The following is a 21,198-nucleotide window of genomic DNA, read 5'->3' on the forward strand; positions in this document are numbered from 1 at the left end:
AAAAAAGCATTAAAATAGTGTTATTAGCAATATTATTGAGTCCTAATTAATATAAATATGGGTTCAAAATATAGCACATACGTGCTTACCAGACGTATCCCACAATTTGGTTGATAAACCCATGTATCAATCCATTGATCTTCACAGCATAAGTAACTGAAGTCACACAGAATAAAATACGATTCATTATCCATATAAAAATATCCTAAGGCTAACATTGCATGATTAATGAATCTTCATATGATTTGATCATATGTCTTATGGACATATAGTTTGATTGCAAATTTTGGTACATATTATGGGGATTCCTTTATCATTTAATTGGGCCACTGACATGATGACATATCATGGGGGAGGGAATTGGGGGCATCAAGCATTTTTCGCTTGTAGCTCAGTGTCTCAGTGGTAGAGCGTCAGTCAGTCTTGTAAAAGTAGTTTCACAGTTCAATCCTGCTTATATAGCTCAATGTCTCAGTGGTAGAGCGTCAGTCTTGTAAAAGTAGGTCTACACTCCACAGTTCAATCCTGCCTGAGCGAATTATTTTTACCTTTGCTGGGTTCTTAAATATCGGAAGAATAAGTTATAAACAAAACTTCTTTTTACTTCACAGAAAATTAACTTTTTGCCTCTATAAGTAATTTTAAAATCTTATATCGAACCTAGATTCCATATTTTTTTAGTTTAAAAAATCCAAAAGTTGCTGCCACTTAGAGAACAGATTTAGGTGAATATCTTCCATACTTTTCCCGCGGAGATGTGAAACTTATTTATAGAGTTTTTTTGGTACAGATGGTCACAGACGCAGGTACATATTCAAATTACAATTCAAAGTTTAATAACATATGAGATATTCTAGGGAGACTAGACTTTGTTGTAGAGAGTCTTCTGCTCATCTGGTTGAGGTTGTTGAGAGTCTTCAGGACTGTTAGCTAAAATATCCTTGACCACCCTCCCCCCTCAAGATGAACCTGAGTTGACGAATGTTCAACTTGTCTCGGATGAACATAAATTACGGTGATGCCAAACCCTTTGTAAACACATATGCAAGCTGATCTTTGGAGCTAATAAAATCCACATGAAGATGATTTACTGCCACTCTTTCCCCAAAAAAAGGTAATCTATCTCGATGTGCTTGGTACATGCATGGAAGACTGGTTTGGCAGTGATATAAGTTGCACCCAAGTTGTCACACCACAGTGTTGGAGTTGTTGTTATGATTCTCAGCTCTTTCAATAAGGACTGTATCCAAATAAGTTTTGAAGTGGCAATTGCTACTCCCCTATATTCGGCTCTGTGCTTGGTTTTGATACTGTATTTTTTTCCTAGCACTCCAAGAGATGAGATTCCCTCAAACAAGATGCAATAACCACTCATAGATCGAGAATCATCTAAATTACCTGCCCAGTCTGCATCCGAGTATGCATTAAGTTGATTGTCAACAGTTGCAGATAAATAGACCATAATCAATTGTTTGTTTCGGGTATCTCAAGATACGTTTTACTAGATCCAAATGTCTAATGTAAGTGCCATGCATATATTGTCACGCTTTATTGACTTCCATTGAAATGTCTGGACGAGTGATATGTAAGTACTGCAGAGAACCAGCCATACTTGTGCACAATGTTGGTTCTGAGAATTTTTCATTTCCCAGCTTCTGAATTTTAACATTTCGTGGCAGTGGTGTGCAAACGGGTTAGATACCATTCAGTTTGGTTCGTCGCAGTAGATCAGCCACGTATTTGCATTGTGTAGCACCAGACTACTACCTTTCTTGAGAACTTCTACTCAAGGAAAAATGACAGAGCACCCATATATTTAACTGCAAAAGCTTCACTCAGGTCAATAATTAGTTTTTGAATATCAGATGAACTTGATCCGGTGACAATTATGTTATCAACATAGATTATAATATAGGTGATTGAAGTAGATGTATGCAATACAAATAACGAGTTGTTTCCAATTGAACCCTTGAAACCAAGTTGATGTAGATAGCCACTTAACCGCGAGAATCATGCCCTTGGGGCCTGCTTAAGTCCATATAGCGACATATACAGTTTAAAAACATGGTTAGGATAATTAGGGTCCACATACCATGCAGGTTGCTTCAGATACATCTCTTCATCAAGTATCCCATGTAGGAAAGTATTTTCTACATCTAGTTGGCGTAGTTCCCATTTGTTCGTCACGACAATTGGTAGCACAAGCCTTATTGTGCACGTTTTAATGACCGTACTAAACGTATTGTCGTAGTCGCTACCCTCTTGTTGGTGGAATCCTTTGGCTAAAAGACGTGCTCGATAGCGTTCAACACTGCCATCAGGGTTTTGTTTGATGTGAAACACCCATTTGGAGTCAACTACATTCATTCCTCCACGGGTGTGGTCTGTTGAACAGGTGACAAACTGACTAAAGCAGAAGTATTGTCGTCATTGGATGTACTGAGACAGTTGGTAAAGCTATAACTACAACATTAGGACTAGCTTGCTGACCTGATTGCGACATCTCTGGCTGAGTGATGTGTTGAGCATGTGCCGATGTAGTTTTGGTGAAAATTAGTAAGTCTAAAAATCCAGTGCTTGGATATTGAGCTTTTTAATTTATCACAGGGTCCTTCTGCTGCACAGACCTGAGACATGTACATCATATTGTAGTCAGGATGTTTGTTAAACAATAATTCAAACAGTGGCTCTAGACGAACCGTCAAAAAAACCGCGAAACAAAAACACGCCTCACATATTTTTGGAATTTGTGGTCCCCAATGAACCCACTCCTCGGGAGTTTAGCAGGGACACCTTTAATGAGTCTAGACTTTTAGTAATTCAAATGGAGGTTTTGACTCGGATTTATCTGGTGTGCTTTGGTTTCTAGCTTTACGTTTAGTTTCGCATTCAAACGCTCGTTAGTTATTAAACAAAATTTTGATGGTTTTGTAAACCAGTGTGCAAAGATAGTATTGAGACTTGGTGATTGGGAAGCATCAATTAGCATGGTAAAGCTTCCAATAGAAATTCCCCAAAGTGGGCAAGAAAACGCCGAAGACTAGCTAAGTTGTTCTGGGTAAGGTTAATACAACGAATAAATGTCCCATCCGATATCCTTTCCTATGGATATTGTTTTTCCTCGAAAAATTTCTGACGTGACCTCCAAAGTTATAACCAGTGGTCATTGGTTCATTAATTTAACTCATAAACCCTGGAGTCCATGACTCAGCCAGCCTTGACTTTTTTAGATTTAAATTTGAACTACGTGTCACTTCGCTTTTGCCTCGTGTCCCGGAAAGTTATAGCGTGTCCTAGTTCTTTAGGAATATGCTGACCTGATCTGATCTGAACAGAACCGGGAATACTCCACTTTCTTTAGTCAATTGTCAGGCATGAATACCGTACTTTTATCGGGATTAAAAGGACGGTCACCGGTCACCCTTCTTTGTATTATTTAAAAGTCATGGGCTTATTAAGGGTTAACTCCGTAGGAATAGCTAGAAAACGTCTATACGCCTATTCATTTGGAATCGGATGACAATTTGTTCCTATCCCCGTAGCTTAAACACAGCTCCTAATAACAATTCCAAACTCAACCCGCTAATCAATGGCCCTTAGGAAGCAGTCAAGTGATGAAACCAAAAGCGGAATACCAGAAACAAGAATTCCAAGGCGCCGTTGGATAGTTTCTGGTTTTGCATAAACCCCACAATTATATGAACAATAATCTTCATATAAATACCACAACATTATAGCATCTTCATTTCCACCATAACAAAAAAAGTCAGAAACACAGAACAAATCAAGATCAACTAGAAATTTCAAAACAAATGGCAAACACAACTGGTCAAGTCATCAAATGCAAAGGTAAACTTTTTTTTTCGGCTACTCTGTTTTTCCTGATGATTTTGGGCAAATTTAAGTGATTTGAACTGTTTTAATTATTTGATGATTAATGGAGTATTATGGGTTTTGTAGCTGCTGTTGCATGGGAAGCAGGGAAACCACTAGTAATTGAAGAAGTTGAAGTTGCACCACCACAAGATATGGAAGTTCGTATCAAGATTCTTTTCACTTCTCTCTGCCACACCGATGTTTACTTCTGGGAAGCCAAGGTACCATTTCTAATACACTAATTTTACTTTAAATTTGAAAAAATTTTATCAAGTTTTTTTTTTTTTACTGTAATTGATGCTGAATGATAGATGGCTTCATTTTGGAAAATTGCAGGGACAGACACCCGTATTTCCTCGAATTTTCGGTCATGAAGCAGGAGGGTAAGTAAATTTTCTGAACAGAACCCTGCATTTTTTGTCAAGATCTATGATTTTTCAGAAATTTTATAGAAGTAATGTGGATAATAATTTATGCTTCCAATTGAGTTTTAACTGTGGGGTTGTGGGTATTTCAGGATTGTTGAAAGTGTTGGTAAAGGTGTGACAGATATGCAACCAGGAGATCAAGTACTTCCGGTGTTCACCGGAGAATGTAAGGAATGTCGGCACTGTAAATCAGAAGAGAGCAACATGTGTGATCTGCTTAGAATCAACACTGACAGAGGTGTAATGCTAAATGATGGACAATCAAGGTTCTCAATCAATGGAAAACCGATATACAATTTCGTCGGTTGCTCTACGTTTAGTGAGTACACGGTTGTTCATGTTGGTTGTCTTGCTAAGATCAATCCTGAAGCTCCTCTTGACAAAGTTTGCATTCTTAGCTGTGGGATCTCTACAGGTTAGGATTTGATTCGGTGGAAATTTCATTTTTTGTATGTCAATTGATTTGATTTCAATGTGGTTGGTGTTAAATTTTGGTGGTGTATTTGTGTTTTCCAGGTCTTGGTGCTACTCTGAATGTAGCGAAACCTAAAAAAGGTTCGACCGTTGCTGTTTTTGGATTGGGAGCTGTTGGCCTTGCAGTAAGAAATTTACTTTTCTTTTGATCATTGTGCATGTTGAAAATTCTTGAATAGAGAAATCTAGTATTGTGGTTGTCATGTCCCATTTTCATTTGATTAGGCTTGTGAAGGGGCTAGACTATCTGGTGCTTCAAGGATTATTGGGGTTGATCTGAATGCTAACAGATTCAATGAAGGTGAAACAAACAAAGTTACTTACTCAATTTATTGATTTTGTATTATTCTTTATTTGCAATTCCTTTTTATGGTTTGACTCTCATATATGTGGGAACTAAATTGTTGTCTGTCCGATATCCCTTTATCAGCGAAGAAATTTGGGTGTACAGAGTTCGTGAATCCAAAAGACCACACAAAACCAGTTCAAGAGGTTTGCTCACTGTCACTCGTAGTGCTAATAACTCAGCTAGGGAACTTGCTTCGTTCAGTTGACATCTGATCGTATCTGGTTTGATGAATAGGTGATTGCTGAGATGACTGATGGAGGGGTAGACCGCAGTATTGAGTGCACAGGGAGTATCCAAGCCATGATCTCTGCATTTGAATGCGTTCATGATGTAAGCTCTTGTCTGTATCTCAAAATTGTTGTTGTGTTTGTATTATTCACGTGTATGTTTTAATTTTTATGAACCTTAATGGAAACATCAATGCATGCTCTCACTTAGAAATCCCGTAATTCTGTGGCTTGCAATGTTAAAGAAATTGCTCAACTCAAATACTTGTTGTGTGGTGAGGACAGGGTTGGGGTGTTGCAGTACTTGTCGGTGTGCCAAACAAGGACGACGCATTCAAAACTCACCCAATGAATCTATTGAATGAGAGAACTCTCAAAGGTACCTTCTTCGGAAACTACAAGCCACGGTCAGACCTTCCATCTGTTGTGGAAATGTACATGAAAAAGGTAAAAATAAGACTCAGTTTCGTCAGCATTGCCATAATGCAGATATTTTAGCTCCAATACTATATTTCTATAATCCTGTATTTTAATTTGATTATGAATTTTTGTGTTCGTTCAGGAACTTGAACTGGAGAAGTTCATTACTCATGAAGTTCCCTTTGCTGACATTAACAAAGCTTTCGATATCATGCTTAAAGGAGAAGGTCTGAGGTGCATTATCCGCATGGAGTGATCCAAGCAAGGTCATCTATCTTATGGCCTGGCAATTATGGTTCTGTATTCCAAAAATAGTACTGTGATTTTGTGAGATGCTACATTTGTGCCTGGCTTGAGAATTGGGAGTAGATTCTGCAATAATATAGTTTGTCTTGCTGGAACTTGTAGTGATAGTTTCCACTTGATGTAGTTTCTCTATTTTGCATTTATAAATAAAGAGAATTGATACTTGTTTTGTTTAAAGGCCTGCCAAATTTCTACTTGCACAAACCATTCTCTTGTCTTTCTATGGTGCTCTTTTCTTGGCTATTGGATGTTGTTGACGTGCAACATGCGTTAGCCAAGGCTTAGCTCTTAAACTCATTTTTCTGCCAATAACTTTTTAGGTCAGGTACCGACCAAGCTTGGGCCGGATACTCAGAATGCGGCTACATGTAGCCAAGATGTGGATAAGGAGCGGGTTTGTTTATGGAATCTATGTACTAATGAGATCAGATTTGTACCAAGATCTGGATTTCAAAGCCTTCTGGATAGGAGGATCTGCATTTGGGACAGAGGACATGGGTTTGGTCATGACTCAAAGCCATACTCTCGCGAACGTGGATCTGAAGTGCAAATTTATTCATTTAGAACGAATATGTGGAAACAAATATATGTCCCATATTCACTTGCCAATATGGAAAGCCAGCAGAGGGCACCGAATGGGGCTCCGCATTGGTTTGTCGCGGAGATATTAGAATGTCACCCCATGGTGGTATTAGCTTTGGTTATGACTGAGGAGGGTGTAAGAGAAACAGAAAATTCGGATGACAAAAAGATTAAATATGTTGATGTGTTGGATGGGTGTCTTTGCATTCTTTACAGTAGTTTTGCTGGTTACGAAGTATGGGTAATGAAGGATTATGGAACGAAAGAATCGTGAGCGATAGTGTACAACATTTCGGATCTGACATTACTTGGGTGTTAAATCGTTTGTGTACTTGAGATAAATTGAGTGTTTAAAAACAGGTGAGATTCTGCTCGAGGTTCAGTACAACTAGGCTATTTTAGAGAAGCAGCTTTGGTATCATATGATCCAAAGAATGGAAGGACTACAGTTTTGAAGCTTCATAAGAGATACTACTATCAATCACTTTTATGTAGGTATGTGAAGAGCTCAGTTAAGCTTAACTCCGCATCTTATACAGAGGAAAATGAGCAAGAACAAAATGACCAACAGGAAGCATTCTCCGGACACAAAATTGGTTAAAAAGACCAAAATCAACAATTCCTGGGTGAAATGGATAGTTAGATTTTGATACTGTTTAAATGGCCAAAAATATAAAAATAGGCAGGATGTAACCAATTTCATCCTGCCTATTTTCAAATATTTTTTCTTATTTTTAATTTAAACAGGTTGTATCCAGTTTCATCCTTGCTATTTTTTAAATTTAAGCTAGGATGAAACCAGTTTCATCCTTACTATTTTTTTTTGGCCATTTCACCCAAACTAATTTTTACTCGTCCATTTGAACCGTGATTTAAAAATATTTGGACAAATAACCCATTTTCCGTTCTCCGTATGGGATTGAAGAAACTCTACAAAAGAAAAAAGGGCTGATACATTAGGTAATTAAGCAAACAGTTCTTTATAGTAATTCTGCTGGTTTTCAAGTCTGGGTTATGAAGGATTATGGAATGAGAGAATCGTGGACAATAATGTACAACATTTCGGAACTGAAAATCCTCCAGTTAAGTTCTTGCTGATTTTGGAGAACTCCTAACATTCCAGTTACAGAACTACAATGATTCAAGTGAAGATTAGTTGTGTCTTACTATTTGGGTCACGATGCAGGCCAGATCTTAGTCATTGAGCAAATTTTGAAGTACACGGACGGATTTTAATCACATGACAAATTTTGGTACACAATGGTGGATTTTTGAATTTCTGAGAAAACCAGTGAGCTCTTTTTTATGGCAAAATGTCTTTATTCCGGGAGCAGGACACTTTGAAGTCTAGGCATTACCCGATAAACAAAACAAAAGTGTCAAGGGCCTGAAAGTGATCAGAGTCAAGGCCCAGAATTTGGAGACGGGCCTAAAAGAAAGCGCCGGAATTGAAAGAGACCGGAATGGGAGGGGTGAGCATGGGCGGGTTTTCACTCCATCCGTATCCAATCCAATACATTACGGATTTCAAATTTCGCATCCGCATCCAATCTACATCCAATGGATACACGGATGGACGGATTGGATATGGATAATCCAATGGATTTATTTTAGTTAAAATTTTTATAATAAAGAAAATAAAGCTAACACAAATGACTCCTCGTCAAGGTTCGAAAAACGGGTCACGGACCAGGTCACAGGTACTAGGCGTGACCGTTATAACGTGTTTTGACGGGTGTGAGCACGTTTTGGGTCAAAAACGCGTTATATAGGAATAAAACGCGTTTTTTTGACGTTTTTTTTAAAATAACGGGTGTGATAACGGTTAAATAAGAAAAATAAATAATTTGTGATCTGAATTTCCTATGTAAACGGTAATTACAGCTGTGAAAACGGTTACAACGGATCTAAATAACGTTGTTACTACGTTTTTTCATTTTTTTTGGTTTAATTTATTTATTTGATTTTTTATTTATTTGTTTATGGGTTTTTAACATACAAATTTATGGATATCTAGTAAAATTCACGACCCTAAGTCTATGATTTATAACAATGCATTGTAGTTATCGTCTACCAACAATATTTATACACGCATACTATCACTATCCACTTGATATGTTCAAGTTGTCACTCGAATAGTTCAATGCATTCCCCAATATTTCAATAATGCATATTGGGATTCAAAAGCAGTCAAAACTTTATTGTCAAATAATACTCATGGAAAGGCACTAAGAGTCAGTACATATGAGTTACTTTCCAAAAAGACAAACCCTCTTCTCCATCTGTCTTATTGTACGTCAATCGACTAAATTTTCCCCCACTACTTGAAAAGAAACCATCCATCTCTCTTTGTCCTCTCCTCTTCCCCTTTTTTTTACCGTTTTTATTTCTCCATCTCTCGTGTGAAACAGAGCCTTCCTAATACCAGTGAGAGAAATTGAAAGAAATACTAGTACTACTAGTACTCTACTCTATACTCTTTCTGGTTCTATCTATAGAGGGAGAGAGAGTGAGGAACATAAAACACTCTCTCATTACTCGCACAACTCAAAACAAACATTACCACCGTCGGCGGTTTTCTTTGGAATTTTGTGACAACCCAAACACTCCTTATCTAGGAGGAATAATCAACAATCTCTAGAAAGAGAAGAGATAAACAGAGAGAGAGAGAGCTCAGGGTTGAGGAAGATTTCAAGAAGATTTGAAGAGTTGAATGAGCATGAAAAGGGAATTTAGTTTACATTTTTAGCTAAATATATCCGAAATCTTGAAGTTCTCTTTACTTCAAGACAGAAGCTTGAATGGAGAGGAGGGTATTGAAAGACAGAAGCTTGAAGTCCAGAAGCATTTGAAGCGTTTGAATAAACCTCCTGTCAAAACCATTAAGGTTCTTCCTTGATTCCATCTTGTCCCCCTTTCTATTGATCTAATTTTCATTATTATAGACTTATTTCCGTACCTTTTCCCTTATTTTGTGTGATTATTATGAGTTAATGGAGAACTGTTTTTCTTTTTTTTTTTCACTCTCACTAACTTCATTTCCCATAATATGTGTACAGTATAAGAATATGTGTACGGTATATGCTACATGTGGTCTGTACTTTAGAGTTCAGACTCAAAAGTTAAAGAAATAAAACAAAAAAAATAAAAGTAAAAAGAGTAGTTGGTTTCATGATCAAAGACATAGCTAGCCTGTGCTTATATACGCATGCAACGAGATTCCAAATGTTTCAAGAATATTTCGATTTGCTAGCTATTATGTCTTCTTGCCCAAAGGAATGCTTTAAAAGGACAAGAAGAGAATTGAAATGAAATCAATACCTCTGGTTCTCTGGTTCTCTGCTTCTTGCTCAAAGGAATGCTTTACATTTTGAATTTCTCAAATACAAGTTTAAGAGGTAATATTAATTATTTTTTGTAGATTTTTCATTTAATTAGAGATATAATTTATTAATACGTTATTAATTTATTTATTATCGTTTTTTTCTTTCATTATGTTAGAGTAGTGAATATAGATGTTTGAGAAATATCGATGTTTTTTTCTTTCATGATGTTTGAGAAATATTTAAGAAATGTTAAGTGAAAAATGTTTCATTCTATTAACGTATATTTACTTAATAAATATTTCATTTTTATCTAAGAAATGTTTTAAGAAATATAGATTTTTTGTTCATTTTATTATCATTTATTTAAGAAATGTTTTAATAAATGTTAATATTTATAATTAAATAGTCCATCAACTTGAATCAGTTGGCACGTAAAAAATCATTGTTTCTTTATAAAAAAAATGGCATGATGAATTGATGTATGGTATGTTTGTATTCCTGTTCTCAATCATGAAAAAAATGAGAGGCTACACGATCCTTAATTTCAACTTTTAATATTCAAGTTGAGTAAATGACTAATGCAACTTGTGATTTCTAATTATAATGCTACTCTAACCATTTTTATATTGATGGAATATGTCCACTTAACTTGTATTTATATATGTCACTTATTGCTATGTGGAATTTCCTACTTACAGAATATAATGGAAGGATCAACATCTGCAAAACGAGATGTTTTTCATGCATATTGTACTGTAATGAGTGATGGTAAAAAATTGAAGTGTAATTTTTGTGAAAAAGAAATGTAATCTATTTTTTATTTCTGAAAGCGATGATCTTTTTTGATCTCATATCCAAACAATAGTCTTCATGACTTTCTTGGACAACCATCTTTTTTCTATCATGTCTTGCCTATGTTTTTCATATCAAACATGTCATCATTTCTTTGGCTATTAATCCAAATTTAATTTCGAGAACAACACAGTTTTTGTGTTCTTATCGATTTATCTCAGCGATCAATTCGTGTTTTCCATCAAGTTTCTTGCTAATCCAGAAAAATGGTCGATTCCTTTTACAGCATATGATTGTGCTTTCTTTCTCCAAATCAGTTTTCTAGTCTACCGTTTTTTTTTTGGACTTATAAAATTTCATCTTTTGTTTCTTTTGAGGCTAAAATTAGCTTTTCAATCCATTTCCATGGGCATGTTTGGTTTTCAAATCTAGCCCATTCAATCCATTATTGTTCTCAAACTCTTTTAGGTACCAACTGTCGAGTTATGTTTATGTCGTCTACATTGTCTTTGTCCTATGATATGGACAATGTTGAATGGTGGAGTTGAAGGCTTCTGCAAAGATCAAGGTCCGTGAAGTCTAGTTTTCATACGTCATCGGTTCTGTGGCATCTCAAATAACTACTCTGATGATGTTCAAGTTAATATACCATGTGAAGACCGTATAGAGGAAGAAGAAGATAAAAATGATTTTTTTGCAAATCTTCTTCGATAACACTTCAAGTTGGACATTTCAATTCTCTACATGTCCAACTTGAGGGGGGTGTTGGAATATCTCTCCCTATACAAGAGCCAAGGTTGCCGTGAAGACTGTAACCATGGAGCATGTGTTCACTAGAATGGAGATAAAGTCAAAAGGAAGACCAAGTCATTGTATTCTAGCTACTAGCTAGTAAATCTGTTTGTATAGTCAGATTACCTAGTCAAGATGAGTTCGTTATTATCTTCTAGAGTTTAGGTTTACTAATCATCTAGCCATTCCTATAAATAAGAACAGTAATGTACATGTAAAAGCATCTCAGTGACATCAAAAATTGCTGATCAATAGTAATTTCTTTCCAAGGGGTTTCTCCGTGGATGTAGGCGTTAGTGCCGAACCACTTTAATCTTTGTCTTCTTAATTTTTGTTTGATTTGCTTTCCGTCTAATCGATGATCCGTATCGATACCCATAATTTATTACAACTCTTTCATAGAGTTACAAGAATGAAACTAAACCCTGTTCCGTTTAAGTTCTATAATTTTGTTGGTTCCTGTACTGGTTTAGTTTGTCTTAATGGGTGCTATGATAATGAGGGGGTGAACTATGAACCAGTTTATATCTGTAATCCCATCACTAGAGAATGTGTATTTTTACCTGAATTTGAGAGAACAGATGATCATGGTGTACGATTGTTGACTGGATTCGGTTATGTTTCTAAGACGAATGAGTACAAGGTTGTGAGAATGTATAAATTGTTGAAAGAGCCCAATTTTGTACATGCTGAGGTATACACACTTGGAAGTGGCAAGGGATGGAGAAACTTAGGGAAGAAATTCGACAAAGACCTGGATTCGTTTGTTTCTATATGTGGCGTGCTTGTCAATGAACTTGAATGGCTTTGTTGGCAGCTTAAAAATGGCAAAGTTGTGGCTTTTCTTTTGTCTTGTGAAATGATGATAGAAGTACCTACAAGTATTTCCACTTCTTGGGAGTATAAACTTGGGGTTTTAGGGGGTTCTTTGTCGGGTACTTACTATGATAGAGATTCCAATACTTATGATGTATTGCTACTGAAGAAGGAGAAGGAAAATGGGCCATTCAGATGGACTGAAGAGTTTAGTCTAAGCGGCACACATGCTCATGAATGGCTCGGCCTTACTTGTAGGCGTGCACTTTTATGTTGGTCAGAGACAAAGGTCCTAATTCAAGACCTAAATTCTGTATATCCAAAACTGCTTGTGGATTTTAAGGTTAAATGTATACATCAAGCAATCCCGCATATGAACACCTTGGTTTCACTAAAAGCATTAGGAGAAGAAAATACAAACATAATGGAAACAGCTGACATACCAAGATAGATAGTTGAAGAATACAAATCCCAATTTGAAAAGCAAATGGAAGGATTCAATCAAGTGCGTGCGCAGCAGTCGCAAGGAATGTATCTGCACGTACCTATATTTAATCCGGTAACTATCACTGTGAATGTTGGGTCTTACATTATTGCTATTTCATGTATTACCACTTTATTTCTGAGTTTCCACATTGGAGTTTAGGTGTCTTTCTTGGATAGTTGTGCTTCTCTTTCAATGTCTGCTTTTATTAATTAAGCGTGATACACTACGTATTTTAGAACTACTTTTATCTCTGGTGATGGAGTTTTACAGTAGAGTAAGGTTACAACTTATCGGCAGTTCCACACCTTATTCACTAGCAACATGATTTTTATGTTGTAGCTAGGCAGTAATATGCATCATATGACCCCTCGTCCAAGATGAAAAAATATTTGATGGGAGCGTTTTCTGATGGGGGCATGGGGGACAAATTATGTCTTGACGCGTGTCTTTGTTATAATTTGATTCCATCAAACTTTGTTTCCAAATATATAAAAGAAGTGTATATTTGGTGAAAATATTGGTTATCTTAATTGGTGATATTTTATCCTTTATATTTTTGGTAGCAGAATTTATTAAAATAATCAATTGGAAAAACACATGTCAAGACATGATTTGTCCCCCATGCCCATCATGAAACGCCCCCATCAAAAATTTACTCCATCCAAGATGGTAGTATGGCGCAATTCTTTTTTACATGAATATAAAGATATAGATATATAAGTCAGAAAACATTTCATTCTCTGTAACGACCAGCATGGTTCATGTATTTATATACTGCTTTATCTGTGATTGAGTCAATTTTCCATCTTTCAATAATGCTAACTTGCTAAGTTTCCATCTTCACAACAAGGCTCCATATAGCTAGGCTCCTCGCACCATACTATTAGGGATCGGAACAAATAATGTTTCTATTGGCAGCGAGGATTTCGGTATCGTTGTCTGAGAGGATGAGTGCACATATAAATAGCCGATACTCCCAGTTCACGCCTGCCATTACCAAACTGTATGTCTGCAAAAGCTGTATTTAGGTTCTTAGTACTGTTATTTGTTAATCCCGTAATTTCTTGTTATTAATCGCACTGACATATGCTTACGAACTCAGTGCTTAAGTTACACTTGCATTCATCTACGTTCTAGATTGAGTTCCGAATATTGTTAAGAGTACATCTTGGGTACCTCTCCTGAAATGACTTCTCTCCGTCTATATTCAGTTTTCCCTCTGACTGTTTCTTTCAAGGCAAAAGCATTAGAATATTTTGCTTCATTAGAATGGTTGTTGTATCTGGTTCTGCATTGTTACCAGCAACCAATCAGGGGGAACACCACCCTCCTTTGTAAACATATATGATTGTCTCAAACCGCAAACCATTGAAGGAAGTTGTCGACGGCGGTTCTGTTAGGACAGATGGTGTGATTATTAAGTTTGTGCCATCGTGCTCGTGATGGTATTGTGTGAGCAATTGGCGGTTACTAGTCAAAAAACTTGTAAACGTTAACAGCATAATCCGATCCGGCCATCCCCAATCCAAATTGTCTGTTCCAAGATGATACAAAGCTGTTTGGGCCAAGTTCAATGTTGAAGACCTGAAGTTTCACAGCACGATCTCTTTCTATGGCCCAACATTGCAAAGTTTGTAGCAGTTGCCAGTTAGTACTTTAAAAGGTTTCGGAAATTTTTTATTTTTTTTCATTGTAATTTTCTTTTGTTTAGAATCTGCTGTGGACCAGTTTCGAGTTCAGATATCATCACCCGATACTTACTGTATCATTTTAATCTAACTCCTTTAAAATCCTAAGTCATATAAGGTCCCATGTCTAACTGTGGGAATACCTCCCTTCTCTTTCAACGGTGACCCTCACCCAATTTTAGAATTGTTCGGTTCCACTTTTTCTCAAAGGAGAGAAAAACAAGGAATTTTACGGGGAAAAAAAACCCGGAAAAATTAAAGAGAGAAAAATAACCTGAACGCCTCCCTTCTCACACTTTCTTCAAAACCCTCCGTTCTTCTCTCCACTCTTCTCTTCCTCCGTTTGATACAGACAATTCCCCAACCCAAGCAAGTTGTCATTCTTCTCTGTCTCTTTCCCTTCTATGTTTCCTTTAATTTGTTTCTCTCTCACTATTCTTTCACTCGATTTCTTATTTTTGCTTTCCCTTAATTTTCACTAAAATGGGATGAGCCTTCACTACTAAACCCTAACCCTATTTTCCGCTTTTCCCGTCTTTTTCATTCGAATTTTTCTTTCCGTTTATTATATTTTGATAAGATTGCTGATTGGTTCTATGTTATTTTATTTTATCTTCGCACCCGATGTAATCAAAAGTATGTTTTGTGTTGACATACTATAATCAGAGAAGGAATCAAAGTTCTAAGATAAGTTTGATTTTTGATCTCTGTAATTTGATTTCATAGCAACACATACAAGTGTGGATTCAGTAGCGTAAGCATCTATGATACATATCCCGGAAAAATTAAAAAGAGAAAAATAACCTGAACGCCTCCCTTCTCACACTTTCTTCAAAACCCTCCGTTCTTCTCTCCACTCTTCTCTTCCTCCGTTTGATACAGACAATTCTCCAACCCAAGCAAATTGTCATTCTTCTCTGTCTCTTTCCCTTCTCTGTTTCCTTTAATTTGTTTCTCTCTCACTATTCTTTCACTCGATTTCTTATTTTTGCTTTCCCTTGATTTTCACTAAAATGGGATGAGCCTTCACTACTAAACCCTAACCCTATTTTCCGCTTTTCCCGTCTTTTTCACTCGAATTTTTCTTTCCATTTATTATATTTTGATAGGATTGCTGATTAGTTCTATGTTATTTTATTTCATCTTCGCACCCGCTGTAATCAAAAGTATGTTTTGTATTGACAGACTATAATCAGAGAACGAATCAAAGTTCTAAGATAAGTTTAATTTTTGATCTCTGTAATTTGATTTCGTAGCAACAGGTACAAGTGTGGATTCAGTAGCGTAAGCATCTATGATTTGCTCAACCACTCATTATTGATTAGTGTTTTTCCCTCGGATACAGGCATGTTGATACGAAAATACGGGAGAGATATAATGAATTTCTTTCTTGTGAAAGCTTATGTTTGGGAAAACCGTGATTCAAAGGCTGGTGAGGGTTATCCTTTATTTGTATTTGCTTCCCTTTTTTTATTCAAAGGCTGTTAGCAAGATTGACCATCGGAACTTGGACACTCAGCAACTTATCGATCCAATTTTGGTGTTGATGGGGTTAATAGTGGTGATACTTTAAAGTCTACAACAATCAAGTAACTTATAAATAAATTTCAAAATATATACATGTTTACAGGCATGTTAAATCCGTTGAATTGCAATTCAAACAGCAGGACCACAATCTCTTACAGTCACAAGATTTTTCTAAGAGAAAATACCCAGGTATCTATTAGAAATATGCAGTCATAATACACAATGTCACAATATCAGACCTTTTTTCTCTTTCCTTTTTATAAATTACAGAAGCATATATAACTATTTGCAAAAGAGAAAAAAAAAAGAGTTTTCATATTTCTTTTTAATAATATTCCTACTTGGAAATGGATTTATTAGTAATAGTGGGGTTAAAGCATGGTCGAATGCTAAATTGTTTGATTAATCCTCCAAAATTGTTTCGTTTTTGTGGAAATGGAAATGTTAGTAATAGTGGGGTTAATGACTGAACTAGCTTTGTTTGAATTGTTAATAAGTATTGGGTTTAACCATACATTAAAAGTAATTTAGTAGGCTAATTATTGTAGGCTGTCAAGTTTAAGGATTGATGCCTGATTACTTTACAATGTGTTTGTTATTAGTTTCAATTCATCAAAAATAAACACACTTCTATTCCAGTTTTCTTTGATTATCTCTTATTATTACATAATCATGCTAATCTTCTATAGTTGATAGTCTATTTCAGAGTAGCTTGTAAGCCAGTGAGCACTTCTTCTTACTAGAGTAGAAAAAGGAATATGATTTCAACATTTTAACCTCAGAGCAGACGTATGGTTTCTCTTCCTTAGTTCCTTTCCACTTCTCCTTTTATTTTCATTCTGGACAGATGTTCGCTTTATTGGCTTTCAACATTTGTAATATTATGTGCACGCTCCTCATTTGTTATTGTGTTGATTTTTTTTCCGGTATACGATTCACGTTGTATCCTAATTTATTTGGTGATTTAGCGTGTTTCAGATATGGTTATGCATGAACTATAACAAAAGTACTGCCTTCTCATTTCTCTAATTGCGTTTGTGGATACTCTTCCTTGGAGGGTGTCTTTGCCTGACATCAAAACCAACAACTGAAGTTGCAATCCGACCATTGCAGGTTTGTTTTTTTTGTCTTACATTTTGGGATCTGATTAATTATTTTGGCTTTGAATCTTCACACCAGGCTATTTCAATTTATTTCCCCTATTTCAAGAATAGAAAACCTGAAATTATATATATCATCTCATAATTTATTTGCCCTACTTCCTGTTACATGAATGTATATGGAAACGATTCATATATACTACTTCTTTTGTGTGAGTGAATCTTGATTCTTCTACATCTATAGCAAAACCTGGGGATCCTGAGAGACGCTACTAATGATAGTAGAACTCATTAGTACGATAGATCGCTTCCGTCTAAAGTATATGATCCGTATTTCTTTTATTTTCAATTTTTGGATATAATTTGGTGTTTGTGAAAATAGACTATTGATATTCGAGAACCTAATTGAAGGGGTCCTTTTTGTGCAGGTAGTTTTACAATGCACATTATGATATATATTAAGTCTTTTGTCTTATTTTTCTTTTTATAAACAGTAAGTTCCTTCTTCGCTGCTATCCCTTTTTTCTAACTGGGCTTAACAACAATTCCATGGAGGAATCAGTAAAGTTACTAAAACCTTAGGTCAAATGTACGTGCTTTGGTGATGTTGACTGTTTATATTTATTGTGGGTGTTTTGCAGGTAATAAACATTTTTTTGTGGACTCGCCTCGCCACACCAAATAAAAAATGCATCGCGACGGGCGGACCTTACCTTTATTTGCAATGCTTCTGTCTTTCAGGTTTATAGCTTCTGGACGCATTTTTGTGTCTTCCTTACCTTTGCCGAAACTACTCTAACATATGGATATCAAAATTCATGAACTACTGAGATCTGGGGTCATTATAGGCCAGCAAACACCATCAAGGAAAAATGAGAAGAACGTACATCTGTCCTTTAAAAGTTGTGTGATGTCAGCTGAAACAGGTATTTGTACAGGTGTCTTCCTGCAGAGTTTAACCCATTTTCTAAAAATCTTTCGAAATACATATCCTATAGATTATGCACTTGAAACTAAATACCAGCTCGTGGAAATAAAAAAGGTAAAAAAAAAAAATGCTTAAGCAAGGTCATTCAAAAAACCCTTTATATAAATTGACCAACATAAACACATGTTTAATGCAGTACTTCACGAAAACCCAGGAACTCCAAAAAACAGTTTTGGATGAAGATAAAAAATCTAAGACTTGGACGCTTTGACTGCATTGGCCGAATAAGAAGGAAATGAAGAACAAACTATACTATCCAATGACAGGTTTTGATGCAGTAGCTAAAGGAAGAAACCCAGAAAAGGAGTAGTAGCATGATTAAATTTTCTTTATCAATATTCTTCTTTTTAAGTAGTGTTTGATGTTAAATAAACATCTTAATTTTACATTTACTTTTTTCGAACTTGTATGCTACTTTAATATTCGACAATTGGTATTCTGAAATATTTAGTAACTTTTTTCAATACTCATGTTCATTTAGTAGTTGATACTTGATACTCATATTGTTCACTCTCCTCTCAAATACATCTTACACCATATGAATTAATTTGTATTGTGAGTGAGACAGGCGTGACTATTCTGTTGATGGAAAATCATTTTTGAGTTTGATAAACAACCAGCTCCATTTGAAGGTAAAACTCTGTGTTTTGTCAAATCATACCTCAATAATTTTTTTTATAGTGAACTGAAACATGGTTTAATGCATAATAATCAACTTAGTTGGAGTTCAAATGTTTGGTTGGAGAAGGGACAGAAAATTCAATGTAGCCATAATGTATGACTGAATGACCATTTACAAATGATATCATGGAGTCATCAAGGTTTAGTGCATCGCCCCGCCACACCTAATCAAAAATGTACCACAACGGAGAGGGGCGAAGCAGTGCAACACCAAATCGAAAATGTTTTGGGACGGGGCGGGGCGAGGCGAAGCCGAAGCCGAGTCACACCTAACAAAAAATGTATCGCGATGGCTAGGACGAAGCCACGAGATACCTAAAATAAAATACACGAGACGAAGCCACATTAGACTAAATAAAAAATATGGTTAAAAGAAAAAAAATGATGGTAGTTTTCGTGTCCGCCTGGTGTATAGCACGGGCACAAAATCTAGTAGTGTTCAACATTTGTACCAAAAACATGAGGCCGGGCTTAATAGTACCTCAAGACATTCTAAAAAGCAGTTCTTTTTTTTTTTTTTCCTTTGGTAGCTCCCAGTTGGAATTAAAAATAAGTCAGTGTTGCCACTGACACTGTATTTAACAAAGAAAAACCAACACATGGTGGTACACAAACGAAGATTCGATACTATCAAAATACACTAAATACAAAATTCCAAACCACCATTTACTCTCTTGCTGCTAGTCAAAAACCCACAGTAATTTGAAACTTCCCACTTCCTAAATACTTGGTTCTCTCCCTCTTATCCCAAAACCACTGCACCCCTGGTTTCTTACTTGCTCCCAATTCCTTTAAATGCCCCTCACCTGACCAAATTTTCCAACTATATGACAAGCCTAATTTGGTCATATTCCGCGGTATAAAATTATCCCAAACCTGTTGATTTCTCCATTACCACTCTAATTAAGCAGCAGCCATTGAGAAGTATTAGGAGTCTTAAATCATGCAATCCACACTCATCACTCCCTTTTCACAAAACATAGCCTCATTACCATTTCAGTGCCGGAATCCGACACAAAAAATCAAATTCCGGCAAAATGCAATCTCTGCCGTCGCAGTTTCAGCACCAGCACGGAGGCCACCACCCGTTACTCACTCAATGCCACCAGAAAAAGTTGAAGTGTTCAAATCACTAGAAGGATGGGCAAAAACATCAATCTTACCGTTTCTGAAGCCGGTAGAGCAATGTTGGCAACCATCTGATTTCTTACCTGACCCGACGGACCGCACCGATGCATTTTTCGACGAGGTACGGGCATTACGTGCACGAACGGATGAATTGCCTGACGATTACTTTGTGGTGTTAGTCGGGGATATGATTACGGAAGATGCACTGCCGACGTATCAGACCATGATAAATACACTTGATGGGGTTAAAGATGAGACTGGTGCAAGTGCAGGACCTTGGGCTGTGTGGACTCGAGCTTGGACTGCTGAAGAAAATCGACATGGTGATTTGCTGAAAACGTATTTGTATTTGTCAGGCCGAGTCGATATGCATAAGATTGAACGTACTGTCCAGTACCTCATCGGCGCCGGCATGGTGAGTTTTGTACAAGTGCAATTTGTCAATTGGTAGCAAGAAAATTGTCAATTTTATGTAGCTAATGAATGAATGCCCTTGAAATGCAGGATCCAGGAACCGAAAACAATCCGTATTTGGGATATGTGTACACATCGTTTCAGGAGCGTGCGACATTCATATCACACGGCAACACTGCGCGTATGGCGAAAGAAGGAGGCGACCAAATACTTGCAAGAATATGCGGTACAATTGCAGCTGATGAGAAACGACACGAGAATGCCTACTCAAAAATCGTCGAAAAGCTGTTAGAACTTGATCCAAATGGAGCAATGTTAGCTATAGCTGATATGATGAGAAAAAAGATCACAATGCCAGCACATTTGATGTACGATGGCCAAGATCCTAAACTCTTCGAACATTTCGCAGCCGTTGCACAGAGGCTCGGTGTGTACACAGCACAGGATTATGCTGACATATTGGAGTTTCTAGTGGGGAGATGGAAACTAGAGAAAATTGAAGGGGGTTTGAGTAGTGACGGAAGAGAAGCGCAAGATTTCGTTTGCGGATTGGCACCTCGGATTCGGAAATTGCAAGAGCGAGCTGATGAGAGAGCAAAATCAATGAAGAAGGCTGGTCGTCATTGTGCAAAGTTTAGCTGGGTTTTTAACAAAGAAATTGCCTTGTTGTAGAGGAAGTGGTAGGATTTTGTGTTTTTGAATATGTCCTTCTTGTAAGCCCCTTTTCTGCAGTAGTTAATAAAAACAGTCCATGTTTTAGCCTTTCCAAAGCTTTTCATATAGAAACGCCATGTGTA

The 21,198-nt window shown here is 36.6% G+C and overlaps 3 protein-coding genes across 3 annotated transcripts; all 3 read left to right on the forward strand.

Annotated features, from left to right (window-relative positions):
• The first annotated feature begins 3,641 nt into the window (after positions 1-3,641).
• LOC113288398 (alcohol dehydrogenase 2-like) lies at positions 3,642-6,257 on the forward strand. The gene is made up of 10 exons (XM_026537420.1): positions 3,642-3,849; positions 3,961-4,097; positions 4,213-4,259; positions 4,394-4,719; positions 4,821-4,903; positions 5,004-5,079; positions 5,209-5,270; positions 5,362-5,457; positions 5,640-5,801; positions 5,917-6,257. The coding sequence occupies exons 1-10, from the start codon at positions 3,813-3,815 to the stop codon at positions 6,028-6,030; spliced, it is 1,140 nt and encodes a 379-aa protein (XP_026393205.1). The 5' UTR covers positions 3,642-3,812; the 3' UTR covers positions 6,031-6,257.
• Positions 6,258-11,984: 5,727 nt separating this feature from the next.
• Positions 11,985-12,839, forward strand: LOC113291072 (F-box/kelch-repeat protein At3g23880-like). The gene has a single exon (XM_026540646.1). The coding sequence runs from the start codon at positions 11,985-11,987 to the stop codon at positions 12,837-12,839; it is 855 nt and encodes a 284-aa protein (XP_026396431.1).
• Positions 12,840-19,693: 6,854 nt separating this feature from the next.
• LOC113288399 (stearoyl-[acyl-carrier-protein] 9-desaturase 6, chloroplastic-like) lies at positions 19,694-21,171 on the forward strand. Its single transcript, XM_026537421.1, has 2 exons — positions 19,694-20,402; positions 20,492-21,171. Exons 1-2 carry the CDS (start codon positions 19,803-19,805, stop codon positions 21,071-21,073), a joined length of 1,182 nt encoding a protein of 393 aa, XP_026393206.1. The 5' UTR covers positions 19,694-19,802; the 3' UTR covers positions 21,074-21,171.
• Positions 21,172-21,198: the final 27 nt, after the last annotated feature.

This window comes from Papaver somniferum, chromosome 6, assembly GCF_003573695.1.
Source record: "Papaver somniferum cultivar HN1 chromosome 6, ASM357369v1, whole genome shotgun sequence".
NCBI classification, from domain to species: domain Eukaryota; kingdom Viridiplantae; phylum Streptophyta; class Magnoliopsida; order Ranunculales; family Papaveraceae; genus Papaver; species Papaver somniferum.